Source organism: Arvicanthis niloticus, chromosome 15 (genome assembly GCF_011762505.2).
Source record: "Arvicanthis niloticus isolate mArvNil1 chromosome 15, mArvNil1.pat.X, whole genome shotgun sequence".
NCBI lineage: Eukaryota > Metazoa > Chordata > Mammalia > Rodentia > Muridae > Arvicanthis > Arvicanthis niloticus.
Genome location: NC_047672.1, coordinates 21,415,270 through 21,438,244, shown reverse-complemented (window position 1 = coordinate 21,438,244; position 22,975 = coordinate 21,415,270). Strand labels below are relative to the sequence as shown.

At 40.7% G+C, this 22,975-nt stretch overlaps 1 protein-coding gene and 1 non-coding gene across 2 annotated transcripts; one reads left to right on the top strand and one right to left on the bottom strand.

Annotated features, from left to right (window-relative positions):
* Positions 1–359: 359 nt before the first annotated feature.
* On the bottom strand, positions 360–466 carry LOC117721144 (U6 spliceosomal RNA). Its single transcript, XR_004608406.1, has one exon. It is a non-coding gene; the product is annotated as a U6 spliceosomal RNA (small nuclear RNA).
* Positions 467–10,782: 10,316 nt separating this feature from the next.
* Positions 10,783–12,308, top strand: LOC117720330 (taste receptor type 2 member 41). Its single transcript, XM_034518753.2, has one exon. The coding sequence runs from the start codon at positions 10,783–10,785 to the stop codon at positions 11,707–11,709; it is 927 nt and encodes a 308-aa protein (XP_034374644.1). The 3' UTR covers positions 11,710–12,308.
* The last annotated feature ends 10,667 nt before the right edge of the window (positions 12,309–22,975 follow it).

Sequence of the window (22,975 nt, the reverse complement as noted above, 5' to 3'; positions counted from 1 at the left end):
TCCCCAGAGATAATTGCAGTTAGTACTCCTTCTAGATGTCCCTCGACCGAAGAATGGATAAAGAAAATGTGGTACATAATGGTCTATGTAACTCAACTGTTAAAAAAATGACACCGGTGGGTAGGTGGGAGACACCCAGGGGCTTGCCCGCAGTGTGCCTGCCCACAATGGGAACCACTACAATGTAATGTGCAAGAATGTGCTGGAGAGATGGGAGAGAAAGAAAAGCAGAAGGGGTTGAGAGCTATGAAGAGAGGCAGAACTGAGTACTTAGCCTTGCCACCTGAGGCCACAGTGAAGTCCAGGTCCATGCTACTGCTGAGGACCATGACTCGGTCCATGGACATGCAGCAATAGAGGTCTGTGTTGATGTCTTCATAAATTTGCGTGTCATCCTTGCGCAGGGGCCATGCTAATCTTCTCTGTATTGTTCCAATTTTAGTATTTGTGCTGCCGAAGCGAGCACTGTGTTGATGTCTATAACTCATATTATCACCAAAGGCCATGAAGATGTCCCTGGTCTGGGCTGCCATCTGGGACCATGTTGATGTTCAAGGGCTGTACAGAGCTTGTCCTGCACCTTAACAGCTACAGCACTTAGGAAAGTGGGCCCTACACCTTACCTGGGCAGTGTAATAGAGCTGACCCTGCTGGTGAAGGTAGAGGTGAGCCAGCCCAAGGCCATGAGAGCAGGAGAGAGACCCTGCCCCTTTCCTAACATTGAGTGAGCTAGCCTGGGCAGTGCTGGAGAGCTCTTCTTGGTGGTGTGGGTATGGAAGAATTGGCAGGCTGCCCAATTCAGCTATGACACAGGCCCAGATCCAGGGCTCTAAGTTGTTCCACCCCAACATCTACCCCATCTATGAATTGTTAGAACAGGTGAAGGGGCTGGTCCTGCAGATTCAAAGCTGCAGGATCTCCATGACACAGGGCAACAACAGGATATCTGAGAGGAGTCCCAGTGAGGATCCAGTATTGATAGTGGAGAAGAAGCCAGAGGCCTCAAACCAGCCCAAGGACTCATTACAGTGGACATTTGCAAGTAAAGCTGTGTGGGTAAATGGGTAGACTGTGTGACACACTGTTGCATATACACTACAGCTTATACAATGTGACTTTCAATGTCAGTTTTTTATTTTCTTTTTTTGGGGGAGGAAGCAAAAGCAGAGGTGGATATGAAGGGTTGGGAAATGAGTGAGATTGGGGTGCATGATGTAAAATTCACAAAGAATCAGTAAAAAGTTTTACAAAATGACATTATGAAATTTGCAAGCGAATGGATGAAATTCGAAAAAAAAAAAAATCATCCTGAGTAAGGCAATTAAGACCCAGGAAGACAAACAGGATCAGTGCCTTGTCCAGTCATTATCAGAGAGGTTTCCTCTGGCAGCAGATGGAAGTGAATGTGGAAACCCACAGCCAGGCATTATGCAGAGTCTAAATTGAAGAGCTCCTTTGGGCCTGTCCCCTCAGAGCTGGGTGAATCCAATGGAAAAGCGGGTGGAAAAATTATAGGAGTCAGAGGTGATGGGAGGACACCAGGAAAACAGAGCCCATCGAATCAATCAAGCAAGGTATGCATGGGCTCACAGACTGAAGCAGAAAGCTTGGGACCTGCTGAGTTTACACTAGGTCCTTTGTGTATGAATTTTTTCTTTTTTTTTCTCTTTTCTTTTTTGGTGGGACTCCTAACTGTGGGATCATGTGTGTCTTTAACTCACTGAAACTCATCTTCTCCTGTTTGGTTGCCTTGTTCAGCCTCAGTGTTGGTATCAGGCTCCGAACCCAGTGACATTACATCTAGGCAATTCCCACATCGTTGCCAAGGCAACCTCCATACATTCCCAGAATCCACCTGGCTACCTCACATTTACCTGGGAGAGGCTACTTCACCACCCATATAAAACAGGCAGAACCCCTGACCTCACTCTCTTTTTCCATCTCCTTCTTCTACTTCCCCACCCCCCATCTTTGCCCTATCTCCTGAATAAATCCCCCTTGGAACCTTTTGGTCTGGTGTGGTCTGTTCTAAGCTGTGCCTGGATGTCTAACACTGGTACATTGGTGGTATAGTTGTGAGAATAGCTGCCTTCCAAGCAGTTGATCTGGGTTCAATTCCCGGCCAATGCACCAGTGTTAGACACCTGAGCATGGCTTAGAACAGACCAAACGGTTCCAAGGGGGGGTTTATTCAGGAGATAGGGCAAAGATGGGGGAAGGGGAGAAGTAGAAGAAGAAGATGGAAGAAGAGAGTGAGGTCAGGGGGTTCTGACTGTTTTATATATAGGCGGTGATGTAGCCTCTCCCAGGTAAAGGTGAGATAGCCAGGTGGATTCTGGGAATGTATGGTGGTTACCTTGGCAACGATGTGGGCATCGCCTAGATGTGATGTCACTGGGTTCTGAGCCTGATATCAACACTCAGTGTGAGGGCTTTTTCTTTGTTTTATTTTGTTTGGTTTTTGTCTCTTGCAGGGGCTGTTGTTTTCTGAAGGGAGATGGAGGACAAGTAGATCTGGGGGTAGAGGGGAGGTGGTGGGGGAAGCTGGTCCGAGTGGAGGAAAGGAAAAATGTGGTTGGAATTTATTATATTAGAAAAAAATCTATTTTCAATAAAAAAGAAAATTTAAATCTCTATGGATCCCTAGAGATAAATACAGTTAACACCCACTACTCTTCCTAGACACTTCTCACTTTGAATTGTGCTAGTCTATGTGTGTTCTACAAAACATAATATCAGACACATAAACGTAAGTTTACAAAATTGGGAAAATACAACATGCTGCGACTTTCTTTTGTCTGCAATGACAGCCACAAGAAAGCTTTTTTATGACTATGAACAGAGAATTTGAAATATAAAAATAAGCGAGATACATAAAAAATATCAAGCAATGAATAACAAGCATGGCATTCTTTCCATTCCACAAGAGATATCATCTGTTTTGACACATGGCAAAATTCAAGACACCCAAATACCAGGAAGTATGCTATAACACAAGGAAAGCACCCATATCATGCTGTGGAGTAAAATTGTTTGGTTAAGCCAGTCACTGATAGAATTTTATTTTTACATCAACACAAAACTGTAAATAGAACCAGGTTGAAAAAACAAAACAAAACAAAACAGTGGTGTTTCTGAACTGTTCCATCACGGTGCCACTGACCCTTCAATGGACCCAGGGCAGCCAGAATGGGCACAGATTCCAGGCAAGTTCTTAACCATTTTTGTTCATTGTTAGAACCTACCATGGGAGAGTTGTTGTAGAAATTCAAAAGAGAATGGGTAGGCTAATCCTCCCTGTGTACTCAGCCCTGGCTTTTAACATCATGCCCTAAGTAGCATAAGTTCAGGTAGGTTGACAACACTTATTATTTATTTGACACTACTACAGATGCATGCTTTATTTATTATCTGAGACAGGCCCAGGCACTGTATTAGTTGGCTGTCACTTTGGGCAATCTTATTATAACTGTTTTATTTTGCATAGTTTTGTGTCATTTCAGTAATATCTGTCTGGTCTGTCTATCATATATACAGTGAAGTAGATTTGATGACTCTGACATAATGGGCAGAGTATAGGATTCATAATAGAAAAAAATCCAAATCTAATTATAGGAAGTCATGTATATTCTTTGAACACACACACACACACACACACACACACACACACACACTATGATTGTGCTGATTCCTATCTCATCATCTGTTCTGGGAATAAACGGTGACAATGGAGATTAACTGCTTAGCATTTTACAAGTTTTGTAAGTGTCATTAAAATCCAAAGGAAGATGATATTTTCCAGTTAAAATATGCTGGTGCCAATATCTACCAATTCCTTTCTAAGCATTTGGATAAATGTACTTGCAAAGTTACCTTAAATTCTTATTTAAATTTTGGAGATTAACACAGAGATGAGCAATATGCACTTTCTGGTCATATTAACACTAGTCAATGGTCTGCAAGTTCAGAGAATTTGCTAAAGAGATGGACTTTGTTTGCTCTTCCTATGAAATAAATGACAAGTTCCATGGTTTGAACAGTGCCCACTTATTAGCTCATACTTCTGTAGGCCAGTACTTTGTGTTCTGCATGGTCAGAAACACTGCTTATCTTCCTGGCTTGAGTTTGATTCTAATCTGAGTCTAGAAGTCCTCTTCCTGCCTCACTGATGACTATGAATTCATTTTCTCAGCCGTAAGATTGAAGACATCATTTTAAAATTGATTTTAATTTTTGACAGTTTCTCAGTTGTATATAGTGTAACAATAGCATATTACCTCATTACCTTCTCTTATGAGGTTCCCATTCCTGCCCACTCCTTCCTTTACCCTACTAGGCCTCTTCCTACTTTTCAGTACTTTTATCTATGGCTGAATTTTAAAAGCTCTACATTTTTGGATACAAATTTCTTCTCAGATTTGTGAGTTGTAAGTATTTTCTATTATTACGTGGTTATGTCTCAGTTTCTGATGGCAAAAATATTTTTAGGTTTGATCAAGTCCAATTTATTTTTCTCTTTAGACATTTATAATTCAGTGCTATATCCAAGAACACCTTGTTTTATACATATTATGAAGATGTACTCTTATGGATTCTTCTAAGAATTTTATATCTACAGTTTTTGCATTCAGAGCCATGACTCACTTTGAGCTTTTGGAACCACCTTAGCCACCATTTTTGAAACTTATTGAGTTTTTATGCAAATGAAAATATTAACGTATTTAAAGCAATTCAAATAGGACTAGAGGAAGAATAGCAATCATAAGTATACATTTGTGGTTATTATTTTTATCATTTATTACACTGTTGGCTATTTTTCTCTCTAATATGCCTGATCTATTGTCTCAAAGACATGTGATGAAATGATTTTATAGAATAAATAGCTAATAAGCAAGCCTTTTCTGATGAGACAGTCAATGGCTAAGGCTCTGGGCAGACACTATCCTCAACACTGATGATTTTATTGAATTTGACTTGTTTGGAAGCTGAGGGCTACTCAAACCTTAGGACATGTTAGCTGCTTTTTTTTTTTTTTTTTTTTTTTTGCGATGAGATATTATCCCAGAGAGCATGGCCTATAATCTCTGCATTCAGATCACCTTGGGACCTAGCATAAAAACCCTTAGGTATTTTCCACTCCTGTACTTGCCACCCACTCCTTTCTGTGTCCTCTTTCCTTTGTTCTCAGTGTAAGCTCAGGATGGAGGAAGTTCTCTAATATTAGTGCCAGCCCAGTTGGCTCCTGGGGCTTCCACCCTCTAGAAGCTGAAGGTATAACATTTACTCCAGCCTCTACCAACATTTACAGTCTCTACCAACATTCTTTGCCCAGATGATCTCATCCAGTTTAATAGCTTTAAATACCATGTAAGTGTTGAGTCTCCAAACCTGTTACTCCAGCCTTTGCTGCTTACTGAGATCCAGACTCACATTTCAATTGTCTAGCTCATGTCTCAACTTAGATATCTAACAGGCATCTCAAGTGCTACACGACCAAAACAGATTTCCTCCCACAGACATGTTCTTCCATTCCTCCTCGTCCCAGAAAATGACTGTGAAAGTCTCTCCAGTGACTAAAGATAAAACTTTCAGAACTGGTGATGCATTTTCCCGGTTTCTTTTAGTTCTATTCATCAGAAAAGTTATATCAACTCTACCTTCATAATACACCAGCATCTTACCTTACCATTGCTTTGCTCCCCTTGAGTTTTTACCTGAGGAAAAGCTCTGATCTGCTTGTACAGCCCAGGGGAGTTCCTCTGACTGTTTTTTCCCACTCTAACCTACCCTAGATCTGTTAGTTACACACTTGTCAAGGGGATCCACTTAAAGGAATAAATTTGATCAGTCATTCCTTATTTTAAACGCTCAAATGAATTTCAATTATCATAAAATACTTTCCAAATTCCTTCCCAGGACCAACATAATTTTTTTGATGCTGTTTTTTAATTATATGATACTAAACATTAATATTTCAATGAGGAGAAAATACTTGACTTTATGAGATTTCCTCCAGTTTAGCCTTTCCATATTTTCAAAGTATATGCACAAAAACCTATCCAAAACACCTCTGAAGCCCTTTAATAAAACAAACAAACAATCAGACAAACAAATGAACAACAATTAGACGTGAAATGTTGAGATGGTTATGAAGAGACTATTTTGTATAGATTAAATAATTGATGAAACTCTACTCTCATCTTGTAGTTTATTGAAAGAGACAAGGAAGTCTTTCCTTTCACCTCAAAACTCGTGGGGACCAGGAGCTTTCATCATGATATCAACTAAGCTTAATGCGTTATGCCTTCAGTTGGGAATCATAACAGATTTGGGGTTGTTCATTGATGGATTCGACCAATAGCAACTGAAAAACACAACAAAAACTCTATCTGTAATGAACATGTAAAGAATTTTTTTCCTGTCATTATTACCTAAAAAAAAAAAAAATCTAGCACTCTGCTGACACAGTAGTTATGTGGAACTATGCATTTTAAGTAATCTAGAGAAGCTCAAAGCATACAGATGTGCACAAGTGAGATTATGTTGTGGGAATAACAATTTTCAGATTATTAGTTGCACTCATTTTCTAAGATGACTCTTTCATAATAAAATCTTATCCTAAAGGAATATTTGAAAGCTAAAAAAAGCAGCCACAGACAAATTAAAACACATTCGAAGCATCAAACAGAAAGTCTCTTAATATAAATTAACTTGAATATGTTTTTCTTTAGAAAAAAAATGTTTGGAACAAGATGGCAGACTAAGGATCATAACCCATGTCTTTTCACAAAACAGTAGTAACTTCCTACTGATAACAGTTGTTCTGGGAGAGCTCCAGACTATAAGCTTTGGCTTTGCACCAGAGGTAAAAAGCTAGGATGGTTACACAGAAAGGCATAGGGAGCATTTGATGTGTGTGACCTTTGCCAGTGATCATGACAGCTCAAGTCAGGAGAAAGGTTGCTGGCACCAGTGGAAAGTGGACAGTAGTCCCTTCATGGCCTTCATTGCTTATTCTAGCAGGCTTTAACTATCAGAGATGCCTGAAGTTTTTTCCACTGAGGTTTCCAGCAGTTTTTACCAACCCCAAGCTCAGCTGATGGAGGTGTTCAGAATTCTGTGGTCCCTCGGCCCTGGGGGCCAAAGACATTATATCATCTGGAGCTGGAACCAACATTGTCCTCCCCATAACTAGAGGGTAATGTCGAATCTAGCCTATGACTTCGTACTTGCTCATATCTTAAGATTCTGTTTTTATTTTTGACACAGGATCTCATATAGCTCAAGCTGACTTTGAACTTACTGTATAGCTGTGGGTGATAGTGAACTCCTAATCCTCCTGCCTCTATCTCTAAAGTGTTGGGATAACAGGTATTAGTCACTCTGTCTGGCTTGGCTTTTCAGTGTTCATTTTTGTTTGGTTTCTTTGAAACTCAAGTTTGTAGAATCTGTGAAGGATAATTGCTTCTTTGATTATGCAGAATTCACACTCAAGATTATATGAACATAAAAAATATGAAGGAAATACAACATTAAAAGAAGTATAATAACTTTTCAGTAACCATTCCAAAGGCATGTATAAAATATGGTACTGAAAACCAGACATATAGATAATGAGACACAGCAGAGAGATCAGACAAAAGTTTACACATGTGTGGTCAACTGGATTTTGAGTAGAATGCCAAGAATATGCAGTGTGGAAAAGATGGTTTCCTCAATAAATGATGCTGGGGAAAGTGGGGGAAACTAGATATTCATAAGTAGAAAAGTGAAGCCAGAATCTTATATTACATGATACACAAACTTGCTTAAAAATAGATTGAACACTTAAGCCTAAGATCTTAAATCATAAAACTATAAGAAGTGAAGACAAGTGAACACTTCCTGCCATCGATATGGGCACTAAGCTTTGTGATATCACACAGAAAATACAGAGAAGAAAAATTAAAATAGAGAAAGAGGGTCCATGTACAGCAAAGGAAGCAATCAGTACAGTCATAAAGATAATTATTCCTTCAGGCATAAAAAAATTACACACAAGGTTATATGGGACAAGGAAGATCAAAGAAATACAAAACAGAAGGAACACAGTAAATTTCTAGTAACCAGCCCAAAAGAATGCAAACAACATAGTACTATGATAAAACCAGACATATGAACCAGTGAGACACAACAGAGACTCAACTTTACACACACGCAGGCAACTGAACTTTGACTCGGGTGCAAGAATATGCAATGTGGGAAGAATGGTTTCTTCACTAAGAAAGAAGAAAATTGTAAGGGAATTACACAGCTCAATAGCAAAATCATCTCCAAACAACCTGATTTAAATGTGAGCAAAGGATCTGAGATGATGATAGTTTTCAAAAGTGACACTCAAACGGACAAGAAATGTATGTAATGCTCTCAGCACCATCAACTTCAGAGAAATGCAAATCCAAACCATGAAGAAGCATTACCTCACACCTGTTAGTGCTTACCAAAAGGAGATAAATGTTGGGGAGGAGGCAGAGAAAACAGGTTCCTGTATGCACTGGTTGAAATGTAAATTGGTCCAAGTAGTTTGGTAAACAATATAGATGTTTAAGAGAGAGAGAGAGAGAGGGTGGAGAGAGAGAGAGAGAGAGAGAGAGAGAGAGAGAGAGAGAGAGAGAGACAGAACAATTAATTTATTATTCAACAGTCCTATTCCTGGGTGTATGTTATATTTGTTTCTTTTCTGTCACTCTAACAAAATACCTTAGGTTGGGTAATTTCTAAAGAGAATGGTTTATTCTTACTCAGAGTTTAGAATAAGCCCTGGATTATGACACTGGTGTTTGCTGAGCTTCAAGTGAAGGAAGGTGTCATGTGAGGTAAGTGGGTGTATGCAGAAGACAGTCCCACATCAAAAGGCCAGGGGAACACTGCCATCACTTTAGTTGTTCAAGGAAACCAATCCAGTCCTACAAGTGAGAGAATGTACACGGAAAAAAAAATCTGTCTTAATGAACTCTCACCTCTGAACATTCTCAACACCTTTTAATATGGCCACACTGGAACCAATGTTCAGCATGACTTTTAGTGTGGATCAAGAATATTCAAACCAGAACAGCAAATACCCAAAGGAAGTGAAATCATAAGTCAGAAATATCAGCATTTTCATGTTCATTACAATATCAGCTACAGTAGCCAAGACAACGAGGTGACCTAAGAAAGTATTAATATGTAAATGAGTGAAGAAAACACAATATATAACCACTATAAGATATTATTCAGCCTTAAATAATGACACACTGCTAGGTGAAGCAACACACATGAGCATTATGTTCTAGAAAGCATTAATCTAAGCAAAGAACTCTAGACCCAGAAAGACAAACACTGAAGGACTTCACTTATGGGACCTAAAATAACCAAAATAAGTCACAACCACAGTGATGTTACCAGGGATCTAGGATAAGGAGATGAATAGAAGGATGTTGGTCATGGAGTACAAAATTTCAGCTATGCTGAACAAGTCAGTCCTGGGGGCTGAATGTGCAGCTGTGTGACAGCAGCTAGTCATACCAGAGTATACATTTGCAACTTGCTGAAAGAGTAGACCTTATGTGTCCTTGTCACACATAAAAGTAATTGAAAAAGCAACTCTGTGGAATGAAAGACAAGTTAAGATGGTTTTACTTTTCAACCTGGTCTGGTAGGGGGTTCCTTTAATGACATTTGTGCCAGTACACATGGGGCTCTCATGTATCTTCATGGTAGTCAGATCTAAGGTGGCCTTCCTGAATACCAACCCAGACTTTGGTGACTTTGTGATCCCTCACTTTTCAAGTTGATAAGGGTTGTGTCTTCATTCTAGTCGGAGTCCAACATGTGTATCCTGTAACAGCGCTGTGTGTTTCTACTCAGTAACGCAGGCAAAGAAGGATAGGTTGACATTCCTAGGATTGTGTTGTTTCTATCTTGCCCATGCCTCCCTCTGCTGGTCTAATGAAGTAAGTCAGTGGCCATATTTAAATATGGCTACATGGCAAATATTGAGGACAGCCTCTGGTGCCTAACAAATATCCAGTAGGAAACCTAGGCATTCAGTCCTATAGCCACAAGGAAATACATTCTTTCGCTGGAAAAAGAGTAGTTTAAATGGTTATAAATTACTTATTCCATAGAAGCCATAGGGGACTTAAGTAGAGATTTAGGTAGAAAGGTAGACCTAGGTATTAACTTAGAAGAAGTGACTATCCATGAGTGGAGGTAGATGCATGGCAGAGAAACTCAGCTAAGATAGACTCTTTTGTGTCATGATATTTCCTAGGTGCCAGATATCTATGCATCTATGTATGTACATATATTTCCTACTTATGGTATGTACGTAGGTACATATGTACCTACCTACCTACCTACCTACCTACCTACCTACCTACCTACACCTAATAGGAAAAGACAAGTGATCACATAGTCCAATGATGAGGTAAGAACGATTGAACTCATTTACTAAGACTGAAAAACCTTCTCCACTGATGCTATTGCAAGCACGGCAGCATGTAGGCAAAATCAGAGAAGGCAAATCATGAGCAGCTGGTGCCCAGTGGTACCCGAGCCCAGGAAATATTTGCATCATATTTGAGCCAAAAGCACACCTTTTACCTACTGCCTGAGCATCTTTCATGTTAAAGTTCTAGCTCACATGCAGAATCCAACCCTTTATCTCCTGTCTCCAGAAGGGTGTGTGAGAGACTGTGGGTAGGGGCAGAGAGGAGGCCAGGAACCAAGGCAACCGTGGTGACAGGAGGAGGGGCTGAAATGCTATCAATATTATCATTTTTCTTCATGTTGATCTTTGTTCTGCTCTGTTTCCTGGGGATCCTGGCCAACGGCTTCATTGTGCTGATACTGAGCAGGGAATGGCTACGGCGTGGCAGGCTGCTCCCCTCGGACATGATCCTCTTCAGTTTGGGCACCTCTCGATTCCTCCAGCAATGTGTTGGGCTGGTGAACAGTCTCTACTACTTCCTCTACCTGGTTGAATACTCCAGGAGCCTTGCCCGGCAGCTCATTAGTCTTCATTGTGACTTTTTGAACTCGGCTACTTTCTGGTTTGGTACCTGGCTCAGCGTCCTGTTCTGTCTCAAGATTGCTAACTTCTCCCACCCTGCCTTCCTTTGGTTGAAGTGGAGATTCCCAGCATTGGTGCCCTGGCTCCTGCTGGGCTCTATCTTGGTGTCTTGCATCGTAACTCTGCTGTTCTTTTGGGGAAACCACACTTTATATCAGGCATTCTTAAAGAAAAAGATTTCGGGGAACACAACCTTTAAGGAGTGGAACAGAAGGCTGGAAATAGATTATTTTATGCCTCTGAAACTTGTCACCATGTCAATTCCTTGCTCTCTTTTTCTGGTCTCAATTTTGCTGTTGATCAATTCTCTCAGAAGGCATTCTCAAAGAATGCAGCACAATGCTCACAGCTTGCAAGAACCCAATGTCCAGGCTCACAGCAGAGCCCTGAAGTCGCTCATCTCATTCCTGGTTCTTTACGCACTGGCCTTTGTGTCCATGGTCATTGATGCTACAATCGTCATCTCCTCAGACAACGTGTGGTATTGGCCCTGGCAAATTATACTTTATTTGTGCATGTCTGTACATCCATTTGTCCTCATCACCAATAATCTCAGGTTCCGAGGCACCTTCAGGCAGCTACTCTTGTTGGCCAGGGGATTCTGGGTGGCCTAGAAGGCTTGGTTTCTTTATCTAGAACCATTGAAGAGACTCAGGTGTGGATAACTTCCCTTGGAAGTGAGCTCATCTATGTGGAAATGTCTTTGTCATACTGTGGAGTTCCTCTTTGGGAAAGAGGAGAAGAAAAATGCAGGGATTCTGAGTGTTCTTTCTTACCTTGGGATATTATGAAAATGGAGATTCTGAATCCTGGACCAGTATTGATCTAAAGTGCAAAGTACAGTATGTCCTGTTCCTTTCATGTCTGTTATACTTTTGTTACTGACTAATTCTTTAGGGGACAGTCTTGAACACCTGGATCATCTCATCTTGGCTGGCTACTGGGGAGGTAAAAGAAGTTTGTGTCACTGCTGTGTTGGGATGGACATGGGTGGGAAGCAAGTGTCCTTGAGACAGAGTAGCATTCAGTATGAGAACCCCAAAGAACAGGTGGCTGTGCACGCAGGGGCTGGGGCAAGGAGTCCTGGTTACTCTTCACTGTATGGAGATTATTTGTCTCTTGCCAAATTTGGAAACTTTGACTTTAGTTTTGTGAAGATTACCGGGAAAGTTCTTCATGCTACTCTGTTTCATTTCTCAATAATATTTTCCTTTTCCTGTCTTTAATTTTCTCCTCTCTGCAGCTTCCCTTGCTTGTTATTCCTAAAATAAATAAATAAATAAATAAATAGGATCAGTCCTCATTTTCCTAACTGTCTTTGGGGACCTTTTGACTTCCTTCAGGTGCATGCTACAAAGCCACTTCTGCACTGAATAAACATGATCTTTTATTCATAAAAGAAGGACTTAAGAATCTCACTTATTAAAAAAAACCTCACTTATTTTATATCCAGCTTCCAGTTTTTAAAGGGAAAATCACAGTATTGATTGTTCTAAATATTGTTTTTAAAAATAACTTGCTCTAAGAATTATACAAATGTTTTGAAATGTAATTTTGGAAAAAAAAATGTGATTAGACATGGGTGTTTGTAAGACAGAAAAAAAAAAACCCTCTTGGAAGTCCATGCCAGCCTCTTGCTCTTGCCTTCAGGAGGGCCTCTTTGAATCCGGTAGCCTCTTATGACCTTTTGTAGCCTTTCTGCAGATCTTTCTCTCTGGCACTATAGGGAAAGAGAGCTTTTGCTAAAAGGCGTCAACTTGTAAATTTCAGAGACCAGTTTACAACTGGATTTCTGATAGAGATCGCACTCTCCCTGGAGAATAAAAGCAGTTGCCCTGCTGGCTAGGGTATATGTAGCTGAGTTAACATGGGCTTGTGGACCTGCTTGGAGGAAGTGGTTCTGCACAGTAAATTTAACCATTTTTCATACATAACACATTGAAATGTTAAGAACTCAAACTGTATTGATGAGTATATATGGACAATCTCCTTTCTACTTATCCTCTTTGAGGGCTTTTTTTTTTTTTTTTTATCAGTTTTATCTTTGTGCTTCTAGAAATATTTTATTCTGTATTAATACCTCCCCAAGAATCAGTCCATTGACTTTCAAACCAGTAACTCTACACTCCTAACCAAATGTGTTGTTAACTATGCTGTGTCTGTGTTTTTCTATGCAAATGGTTGTGTAATATGTGTGTTGCTCAGTTCTTTGCTCTCTCCATTTCACAGTGTATCTTAGAGGTCTGCTTGAGTAGGCATACTTTGAGCTTCCTCCTCTTCTTCCTCTTTTCTTCTTCCTCTCCCCTTCCTCCTTATCCTCTACCTTCTCCTCCTGCTTCTTTAGTATAATGCAGTATGATTTAGTTACCTGACTGTAGTTATCCAGGTTATTTCTTATCTTTTGGTATTATGAAGATACCGTGACTGAGGATCTAAGTCATCAAGTAAGAGGGCTTGCTGAGCAAGCATGAGGGCCTAAATTTGAATTCGCAGCAATGCCATAAAAAGCTGGGTATGGCCCTGCATGCTTGTAACCATGGCACTGGGGAGAGGAGGTCAGTAGATCCTAAAGAGGCTGCTGGTACGTTAGCCTAGGCAAAAGGGACAGCTTCTGGTTTAGTGAGAGACCCAACCTCAAGGCTGAAGAGGTAAAAGAGGAAGACACATAGTGTCTTGCTCTGGCTTTTGTAGGTAAACACATGAGTGTGTGCACCTGGATACTCATGAGCCTGCATCATATATATTCCATAAGAAATGTGCACATGCACACACTTTGTAATCTTGCATGTGTTCACATTCTCTGAGATGTGTTTAGTCAAATGGCATGCAACTATCTGCTTTTGAATAAAATGGTCCTCGCTAGGTTTGCAACAACTTATTTTCTCACGAGCAAGCAGCATATTTTTACAATTTTTTTTGATCAACCTGTTAGGTTAAAAAAACCCATCTGTATTATATGTTTATACTTTGTATGACTCGTTTTGATAGACTTGTCATTATCTTACATATTTTGAAACATTTTTGTTTTGTTGTGTTTTTAATTTAGTCTGTAATGTTTTTCTTGTTGATTGCTGGAGATCTTGTAGAGAAATCAGATCTTCCTTTGACACAGTAAGTGCTCACAGAAGGGAGTGGTAAAACACTCCCTAAATCCTGGGGTTTAATTTTTTCTTAATTTTCATTATAACTTAAAAACTTAGTTGGAGAAATGATGATTCATAGGAAATCATATACATAATTTTGAGTGTTTTACCTTTTAAAAATGAAGGTCTTTGAGCCTGGTGGCGCATGCCCTTAATCCCAGCACTTGGCAAGCAAAGACAAGTGGATATGAGCTTGAGGCCAGCCTGATCTACAGACTGAGTTTCAGTACAGCTGAGACTACATAGCAAAACCCTGTCTCAAAAAAGCAAAAGAAACAAAACAAAGCAAAACAAAATGCAGAACTTCAATGTTACTGAAAACGCATAATACTAAGTATAATGAATCCTCTGTGACTCAGTTTTCTGGTATGTTAAATGGGGTGGCTACTTTCTCATAGTTGTAATGTGTGCACAATGTACTCATGACACATAAGAAGTACTCATCATAATTTAAAAATGTTATAGTAACTCACAAATAATGCTGTTATTATTATTATTTTCTGTATCTGTGTTGGTATGAGGAAGGCATAGTAGGGTAAGAAAATTTTCTGATCATGAGCAAAGATTTTCTGCAACTCTGATCTTTGTCCCCAGTTTTTCATTTGTCTCCTTGTCAAACAGGGGAACACTGTGTGTGAGAGGTGAGGAAAACTTTTATGGCAGGTAGGAAACCACGGAGAGGGACTCTGATGCTGTAGCATGCTTGGAATTGGTAGACGGCTGTTTGTGGGTGTGGTTCCAATTGAAAAACCTCACCCAAGTAGTATTTTGGTGTCAGCCAATGGAGGCGAAATAAAAGATCTAAGAGCGATTTTATTCTTTTGAAGGGAAAAAAAGAGAGAAAATTGTAAGAGAATCAAGAGCTTCCAAATATGGCTATTTCTTCAAATCTCTTCCTGAATCAGAATGTATCAATGAGAAATCAGATATTTAGGTGGATTCTGGACCAGGATTGCCATATCCACTGTCCTTCCATGTCTATGGTATCCAGTGGTTTGGTGTTGTTAATGTCTTTTACAGCCTTCATCTCACCAGCAGCAAACACCATACTTCACGGGTAGAGTTTTCTTCCTTCCTTCCTTCCTTCCTTCCTTCCTTCCTTCCTTCCTTCCTTCCTTCCTTCCTTCTTTTTGTTTTTCTTTTCTTTTCTTTTTTTTTTTCAGTCTTACTATGTAGCCCTGGCTTGCATGGAATTCACTTGATAGCTAAGGCTGCCCTTCAGTTCAGAGATCTACCTCCCTCTGCCTCTAGAGTGCTAGGATTAAAGGCGGTCAGCACTAATAAAGATTCTATAAAATAGAAAAGCATGTTTATACAGAGTGATCTACAGGTTAGAATCGGTTGAGAATCAATTCAGTTAACATTTTTGAATACGCAAGCAAAGTCAATGCCTGTGTCAGAGGAACTGAGGACTCAAAGGTGCAGCCTCCTCCTCAGGGAATCAGCAGTCTTGTGGGAGTCAGGAATTACATGTCTGACGTAATCATATTGTTACACATTGAGAAAAACGCCTGGAAGGGAAAGCGCATGGTTTATCGTGCACACAGCTGGAAAACATAGCTTTATATGGTAGATGTTTCAGAATGAGATTGTCATCAAGAAGCAGCTCCGTAATGAGGTGATAAGTGTGCATGATATCTATATTTGGACACACCCTGAAGTCTGGCGGTAAGTCCAGCTAAGATCCCCTGCGCTCTGCAGTGGGATTCCCAGTAAGAGGACTATTTGGAATGGAAAGTGCTAAATGGAGATTTTTTTTTCTGGATGGAAGTTTGGATTTATGTCATCTTGGGGAAGCCCTGTTTGTGGGTTAATTAGCCTTGTCAAGAAAGGTCAATTGCTTTCCTTTTTTGTCTCTAAGAAATTCTGTAAATACTTCTTAATTCTATCCCTTTTGCCTCCTCACTGCTCTTTAAGAGACTGACTGAGTCCTTGCTCATACTCTGACTGTGGATGCTGAATTTTGCTCTGGGGCTCTCATACATTGCCCCCCCCCCCCTTTTAATTAAAATGGTCTGAACTCTTTTCCAGGATAGGAACTCATGAGATTTCTGACTCTGTGTGGATCTGTATCAGAAAAGCAAGTTTCAAATAGCAGCCTCACCTAGGTGGGACTTGCCTAGTCAGGAGTTACCTTTCTGAAGCCTGCTATTGAGGTCAGATGTGGGTGCTATCACAGATGACCAAGGGTATTCTTTTTATTTTTGCTGAGCTTTCAGAGGGCTGCCCAGATGCCGTGTGGCTTCTCATAATAACAAAACAAAACAAAAACCAACACTGCAAAGTAGAAGGCACTTTGTGGATACTTGTATGTTTGGTTCAGTTCTCAATGTCAAGATTCATTTTTACTTCTAATATTTTCTTTGATGTTCTGCATAACTTCCAGTCCGTATGCTCTAGCTCACCAATATTTTGTTCTCTGAACTCTCCCCTAAAGCCCTACGAAGTTATGAAACCCATCTCAATAACTGGAAGTTGAATTATAAATGCTGTTTCCCTAATTCCTCCCCTGAAAACATGGCATAGTACCAGAAGACAGTGCACCGTTTTTCTTCCGTCCTTATCAGTACTACAGGCTTGTAGGAATACAGTTTTTAGTTACTGTGGGACATGTGCTTCCAGGATCCAAAACTGCAATGTGGTCATTGCCTATAATGTAAATTCCTTGGCCTTATTTTTTTTAATTTATTTTTATTTTTTTACTTATTTTTTTATTGGATATTTTATTTGTTTACATTTCAAATGTTATCCCCTTTCCTGGTCCTCCCAAACCCCCTATCCAATCCCCCCTCCCCTGCTTCTATGAGGGTGTTCCCCACCTACCCACTCCTGCCTCCTGCCCTCGAATTTGCCTACACTGGGGTATTGAGCCTTCACAGGACCAAAGGCCTCTCTTCCCATTGATACCTGACAAGGCTATCCTCTGCTACACATGCAGCTGGAGTCATGGGTCCCTCCATGTGTACTGTACTCTTTGGTTGGTGGTTTAGTCTCTGGGAGCTCGGGGGGGTCTGGTTGGTTGATATTATTGTTCTTCCTATGGGTTTGCAAACCTCTTCATCTCTTTCAGTCCTTTCTCTAACTCCTCCACTGGGGACCCCATTGGGGACCCTGTGCTCAGTCCAATGGTAGTCTGTGAGCATTCACCTTTGTATTTGTCAGGCTCTGGCAAAGCCTCCCAGGAGACAGCTATATCAGGCTCCTGTCAACATGTACTTCTTGGCATCCTCAATAGTGTCTGGGTTTGGTGTTGGCCTTATTTTCTAAGAACTACCATATATAGCCCTCTGCAGCCCTCACTCCTCCCCATAACTCTTCAGAATGAGATCTTTATCAAACTGGTTTTCTCACCTTCCAATAGCTCCTTCCTGGTCTCTGCTTCCTCACCTGGGTCATGCCATAGAAATAGCCCATCTTCCTCTACTTAGTCATGTACAGAAAACTGTCCATTTTCCACGACTCACCCTGTTTTTCTTCTCCTTTAATTTCATTTCAAACCACAACTCTTAACTCTCTAATGGAACTACATTAACTTGTAAAGTTTTCTGTCTCTTGTTTGGCCATTAACTAATACTATAAAACAGTATTTTTTTTTGTATTGCAGGGTTATGTTGGTATTTGGTTTTATTTATTTATTTATTTTGACATTAATCTCTTATCTCTCAACAGACTCTCCAGGCTGTGGGAGGATCTGTTTCTTGTTGCACCTGACACTGGGTGCTGCATTCACTGGAGCTTGATGAGGTATTTGTTTCTAAGATGCGGTATTCCAGATCCTGTGACTCATGCGACCCACAGGAGGAGGAAGATTGTAACAAGAGTGGTGATGACAGGACTGAGGGTTAGACACAAAAAAGATATTTGTTAAATGTAGAATTTGGTTGAATGGTTGACTGATTGTGGATGGAGAACTTGATATTTAGGGCAATGATGAAAATGACTAGGGCAATTATCCTGATGTTCACTGAGTCAGCAAATATGTGCATTAAGTTTCTGGATGGCATAAACTGCTTTTGAATCTTACTAGGAAAAGGGCAGAGTTAACAAAAAAGATTCATGTCCTTATTATTCAGATTTTCAAAAATAAGTCCCCCATCCCCTTTGTCACTTCTTTGTGCAGTTGCACTTTTTTGGTCTCAGTATAGGTGGTATTATCCCAGGATCAGGCCTTTTCTATTCTTGAGTTTTTTATACTTGAGTTCTTCAGTTCTTACTCCACTGTTCAGCTCAATTGTCTGGCAGCACCACTATTCTACTGTTCTGTGTGACAACCTGGTTTCTCTCTCTCCTCTTCTCTCTTCTCTCTCTGTCTCTCTCTCTGTCTCTGTCTCTGTCTGTCTCTGTCTCTGTCTGTCTCTCTCTGTCTCTCTGTCTCTTTCTCTCTGTCTCTTTCTCTCTGTCTCTCTGTCTCTGTCTCTGTCTCTCTCTCTCTCTCTCTCTCTCTCTCTCTCTCTCTCTCTCTCTCTCTCTCTCTCTGTGATATATTTTGGGCCAAAGGAGGAAGGCCATGAGAAGAGGGAGTTGAGGGTACAGGAGTTGAGGATACAGGGTCAGGAGGGTCAGCAGGTAGTTGGCTCTAAATAGACAAAGAGGTCAACTTGTTCCTGGAGAGCTGCATTAGAGTAAGCTCACTGACCCAGCTTATACCTCATGAAGCAGGTTGGTCAGTCTGCTTGGGAAGTTAGGGAAACCTAGTCAGAGTTCATGGTCTGAGACTGACCAAAGGACCTTGAAGAGGACTCTGAACATAAGAACATTTTTTTAAAACTAGATTCTAAGCTTCTTGAAGTCAGGGATCTTCTCTGAATTTTTAAATGCAAACATTCCTAATGTGTGCTTCCCAGTACAATAAACTCATCTGTTTTCTGTTTTTTTTTGTGTGTGTGTATGTGTGTATGTTGTATGTCCAAGAACCATAGTGTGTGTGTGTTGTGAGGGAGTCAGAATAAAGGCAGCGGCAGAGGCAGAGGCAGAGGCAAAGGTCCCTTCTTGGTCCTCCATAATTCAGGTAAGGTCAATGACAATAGAAAATTGCTCATTTGGGTCCCAGTGATAAATCAGGCTTAAGCTTCTGCTAATAAGATCAGGGTCAAATACAGGACATTATATCAATTACAATTATAGCTGTGTTTTGAAATTTTGCTGTCTCCTAGGAGAATGTTGGCATTTGTTTGACTATCAAAATGATTAATAAAAGACAAATGTGCATATCACATCCAATGACACCATTTGGAAGCTGTCAGTGCCCACAGATGAGGTCAGCAAGGGAGCGCCTCTCAAATCTTTTGCCTTTGTTATGTGTAAACTCTCTGTTATAGCAAAGGCATGTTTGCCTTCCAAACATCTCATTGTTTTGTTTGCTGCTTTTTTTTTTTTAAAGCAAACAATAAAGACTGATTTATTTCATTCTCTCTCTCTCTCTCTCTCTCTCTCTCTCTCTCTCTCTCTCTCTCCCCTCTATGAGTAATCTTTTCCTTTGCAGTAAGTCCCACTAACACACATTTCCGAGATGTCTACCGTCCCCCTTCTGTTAGTACTGCAGATTGAACCTAGGGCATCCTATAAGGCAGAAGACTGCTCTGCCACTGAACTAGGGCCCTAGCTGTAGGTCATTACAGTATTCACCTCCTACTGTTCTCTAATTTGATTGGAGACATGCTAATGGCTACTGCAAAAATAAGGAGAGACAATAGAGACACAGAGAAGACTGCCTGCTAGATAGCCCATCCTGGTTCCTATAACTTGAGGTTTAAAAAGCAACAAAAATCTCCAGAAGTCAAGAGTTGCCTGAGTACTATATAGAACGCACATTACAAGTCACCAGGAAGCCTGGATCACTCTCAAAAGCAATTCAATAAGAATCTCAGATGAGTGAGGTCCACACATGAATATATTAGTGAATTTCACAGACTGTGAAGCTCAGTGTAGGAATCACCCTTTTAACTAGTCTTGCTCTGTCTGTGTCTCTGTGTCCTCTCTCTCTTTCTCCCTCTCCCTCTCTGTCTCTCTGTCTGTCTCTCTCTGTCTGTCTCTGTCTCTGTCTCTGTCTCTGTCTCTGTCTCTCTCTCTCTCTCTCTCTCTCTCTCTCTCTCTCTCTCTTTCTGTGTGTGTGTGTGTGTGTGTGTGTGTGTGTGTGTGTGTGTGTGTGCAGTGGGTGGGGAGAGGCTTCCTCTGCAGCCTTGGCTGGCCAGGAACTAATTTTGTAGACTAGGCTGACTGCAAAATTACACAGATCTTTCCAGCTGTATATTCAAAGTGCTGGGACCACCTGTGAAGACCACCATACTTGCAAGTTTTGGTTTATTTTAAGATATGTTTTTTTTTTTTTTTTTGATAAGGGACGATGTTTTGAGATCAATTTAGAGGAAGAAAAAAAATCATGATTCTTCATTCATGCTGTCTGAGTTTGCATGATTTATGGTGAATCATGAGAAACTAATCTGGTATCTTAGCTTTTGCATAGCTGCAGTTGCTATGGGACTGTTTCACATGTACTGTTCTTGAATACCCTAGATCAGGTGAGAACTAGTGAGTATCCAATGAGATAAGGTATGAAAGAATTGTTCATGAACTTCAGAGTGTATTATAATGAAAACGATTAGTTCTAAGGTTAGGAGGGATGTAAGGGGAGGTACTGACACTAAGGTCTAGTTCCCTAATTGGTTCTTGATCTGTCAATAAAGAAGCCGGGAAGGCAAATGTTGGCCTGTAGGTATAGGTGGGACTTCTGGGTCCCAAGAGGAAAAGAAGCTGCAGGGAAGGAGAAAGGGGGGCTTTTCTGCCATTCTTTGGAGGAAAAAGGACACAGCAAACACCTAAGGCCTCAGCGGGGTGGGGTGGGGGGTAGGGCTAGGGCCTGCAGCTTCTGCTATGGGCTGGTGGCCAAGGATGTGAAGGAGAAATGGAGATAATGAATTGGTAAGGACGTGCATTTTCAGGCAGGAGATATTTGTGCCTAACAATTGTGCCTAGTGGGCAAGTTGTAAAGTAACAGAGCTGTCTGTGTGTCTTTTGTCCATGGATTCAAGGGTCTCAGGAGCAAAGGCAGGTAGGAAGCTGGGTTATGGCTGGTGGTGACTGATTTCAGAGCTAAGCCTGGTGGGACCAAAGGGAGCCAGAAAGGGCTGGTAGCACGTCTGTGGTCCCGGGAAAAGGCGATAATGTGATTTTTTTTGAAACTATGTGCTACAGAGGGATGGTTCGTAGAATCCAATGAAATAGAAAGAAGAAATATTTAACCCAAGTGTTTCTAATGTGGTTAAGAGATGGGGTCAGAGGTTGGTGGAGGTGATGGGAAATCAGAAGGGTTCTACCCTCCACCTGCTCACTTCCTCCGGATAGTTGCTCTGTGGCTGAGATGAGTTCCCTGTTTGATGACTGAGACCAGAAACTGGTTTTGTATAGCACCAGCTGATGAGTTTCTGAGCCCAGCACTATGTTAGTTGAAGCTTTAGGTTTCTCTCTCTCTCTCTCTCTCTCTCTCTCTCTCTCTCTCTCTCTCTCTCTCTCAGCAAAGCCAGTACCAAGCTTTGGTCCACAATGTTCCTACCAAGAATACCCACTGACATTCTCATGTAAAGGCAGTAACAAACGAGAGTCACAGAGAAGTATCAAGGTAGAAACAACTTTTAGGGCCATACATTCGACCTCACTGTCTCAAAATGCAGCTGAGGATCAGAAAGCAGATGCGATGGTTTGAGGTTACTTTCTAGATTGAAGCAGGAACATTTAAATAGATCTGGACTAACAATGCCCAGTTTCTTCTGAAAACACCAACTGTGTTGTCACTTATGGGGGAGGACTGGTGGGTCTCAGTGTCTCATGCGGGGTGGCAGAGGGTCTGGCTTGGGGTTGGAAGGATGTCTGGAAAATCTTAGTGTTTGGGATGTTCTCCTCTGAGGCTGGTTGAGTCTCTGCATTGCCATTAGGTTATATAAGAAAATGGCTTAAAATTTATTTAAAATGGACACTGGACTATGGGTAAATTTGCCTATCATACGACCTCTTTACAGTTTTGTTTGTAAGAGGGAACCATCCATTCTATAGTTAGAGTGAAAGTACAGAGCCCACACCTAGACACACAATCTTTCTTGTAATCGTAAGTAAAATTGTAGAAAAACATCTTCACAAAGTTTATTGTTCTAAGTCTTTTTTTTTTTGTTTCTGCTGACTTGTAGTGACCTAATTTAGAAACAGCACATCTCCCCTTTTACTTTGTTCTCCTCTAGTTTCTAAACAGAGACTGCTATGTGATATCAAACTAAAATAACAACATACAATGAAGCTCTTAAAAATGTCTACATGGCAATGAATGATGGGACATTGCAACATGGGATATGGATATGGATGTGATGGCGGATCATAGGCACCTACGAGGAATTTGAGGGAAGGGGGAGTTTTAAAAGCAAAACGTGATTCTCTTTTTTAAATAAACATTTATTGGTTATAAGGACTCTTGGTGCTGATGTGTATACTGCTTGTTGCTAGGAAACAAATTCATACCAGTGACTGACCGTTAGAGTGACTGACCGTTAGTTGAGATGACTTGCAAGGTTGCAGCTAAGAGCATCTGTTTTTGGATAGGGTGTCTTAGATATGTGGCTTTAACTGCAAGATTGTGCTTTTGGTTGCTTGCACTGTTATGGAAGTTTTCATTAACTAAATATGCATGAGGCCTCCTTTTTTGGTGATGTTGTAACTGTATTACAGGGTCTGACATGACTGCTTTGCCTTTGAC